The sequence below is a fragment of the Sorex araneus genome, chromosome 3 (assembly GCF_027595985.1).
Source record: "Sorex araneus isolate mSorAra2 chromosome 3, mSorAra2.pri, whole genome shotgun sequence".
Classification (NCBI taxonomy): Eukaryota; Metazoa; Chordata; class Mammalia; order Eulipotyphla; family Soricidae; genus Sorex; species Sorex araneus.
The window spans coordinates 75340986-75342203 of NC_073304.1; the positions used below are offsets into that span (position 1 = coordinate 75340986).

General features: G+C 42.4%; 1 gene segment (V, D, J or C); it reads right to left on the reverse strand.

The window, feature by feature from the left end:
• Nucleotides 1-248: 248 nt before the first annotated feature.
• On the reverse strand, nucleotides 249-749 carry LOC101542841 (T cell receptor alpha variable 9-2-like). The segment is given in 2 exon segments: nucleotides 249-583; nucleotides 698-749. Coding segments are annotated over 2 exon segments (381 nt in total).
• Between the last annotated feature and the right edge of the window lie 469 nt (nucleotides 750-1218).

The following is a 1218-nucleotide window of genomic DNA, read 5'->3' on the forward strand; positions in this document are numbered from 1 at the left end:
AAAACTACATTGCTTATGTGGTTATATTTTAAAATTACTTGACAGTGGATGAGGAACTTTAAATTACATTTCAATTTCAGTGGTAAACGGTCAAGTAGAAGGATTTTCTACTTCTTTGGATACTCTATTATTTTAATTCTTTTTGAATTGATGAGAAAAGGGGTGGAGGCCACAAACAACCAGAGACTGTGCTGGCACCAGGCTGCACTCAACTGTCAGAAACTCTGAGCCTCAGAGCCTGGCCCTGCTCAGGGTTTATGCTCAGCTCCCCCTGCAGGTCCTGTCACTGTGTCACCCACGGCACAGTAGTACACAGCTGAGTCTGACTCTTGCACTGCCGCTTTCTCCAGGTGGAAGGATTTTGAGTCTTGGCGGTATGTGGCTTCAAAACCTTTCTCTCTTCCAACTTCTTTGTCCCTCTGGGCTTTCAGGAGGACCTTTGGGCCTTCTCCCGGATATTGAACATACCAGAAAAGTCTGGGGTACCCTGAGACAGAGTAGGTGCAGTTGATAGTCAGGGAAGCCTTTTCTGAGAGGGTCACTTGGCCTTCCATCTGGGTCACTGAGTCTCCACGTATTTGTCCTGAGGAAAAAGAAAAGAGCGTTTCTGTCACCTAAGGCATTAAGTGTTGGGTAAAATTGTGATTGAAGATTTTGCTGATGGAAGTATCCAGAGTTTAAGAGGTATTTAACTTACCGAGCAGCAAGAGCATCACAGTCACTAAGCCTGGAGAAGTGTTCATGTCTACAGTGTCATTGAAACAATGTTTTTAAGACTGAACAGGAAGAAACATAGTGAAGGTAAAACAGGAAATCAAAGCCTCCCTAACACACCGAAAATGTTTGTGTTAGGGAGCTGCTCCCCCTGGTGGACGAGATGTGAAACGGAAAGCGTGTTTCCTAAACTCCCAAAGTCAGCTACAAATTTCTCCTTTCAGGATTTTCTTATGAGGCAGGTCTCATCCTCCAGTAGTGCTAAGAAATCTGAACAACCGATTTTTCTAACCTCTAAATATATGTTGTGCTAGGACACTACCTGCCTTGGAAATTTTTAGCAGTGTCGGTCATTTCTGTGGTTGAAAATGCAATTTACTTTATTTTTAAGGACAGTCCTTTAAATCTCATGTATCATCTGTGATCCAGTCAATAAATTGGTGGAATTTAAGAGACGGATTTGGAGTTTAAGACAAAGTAAATAACAAGAAGTCAAATCATTGG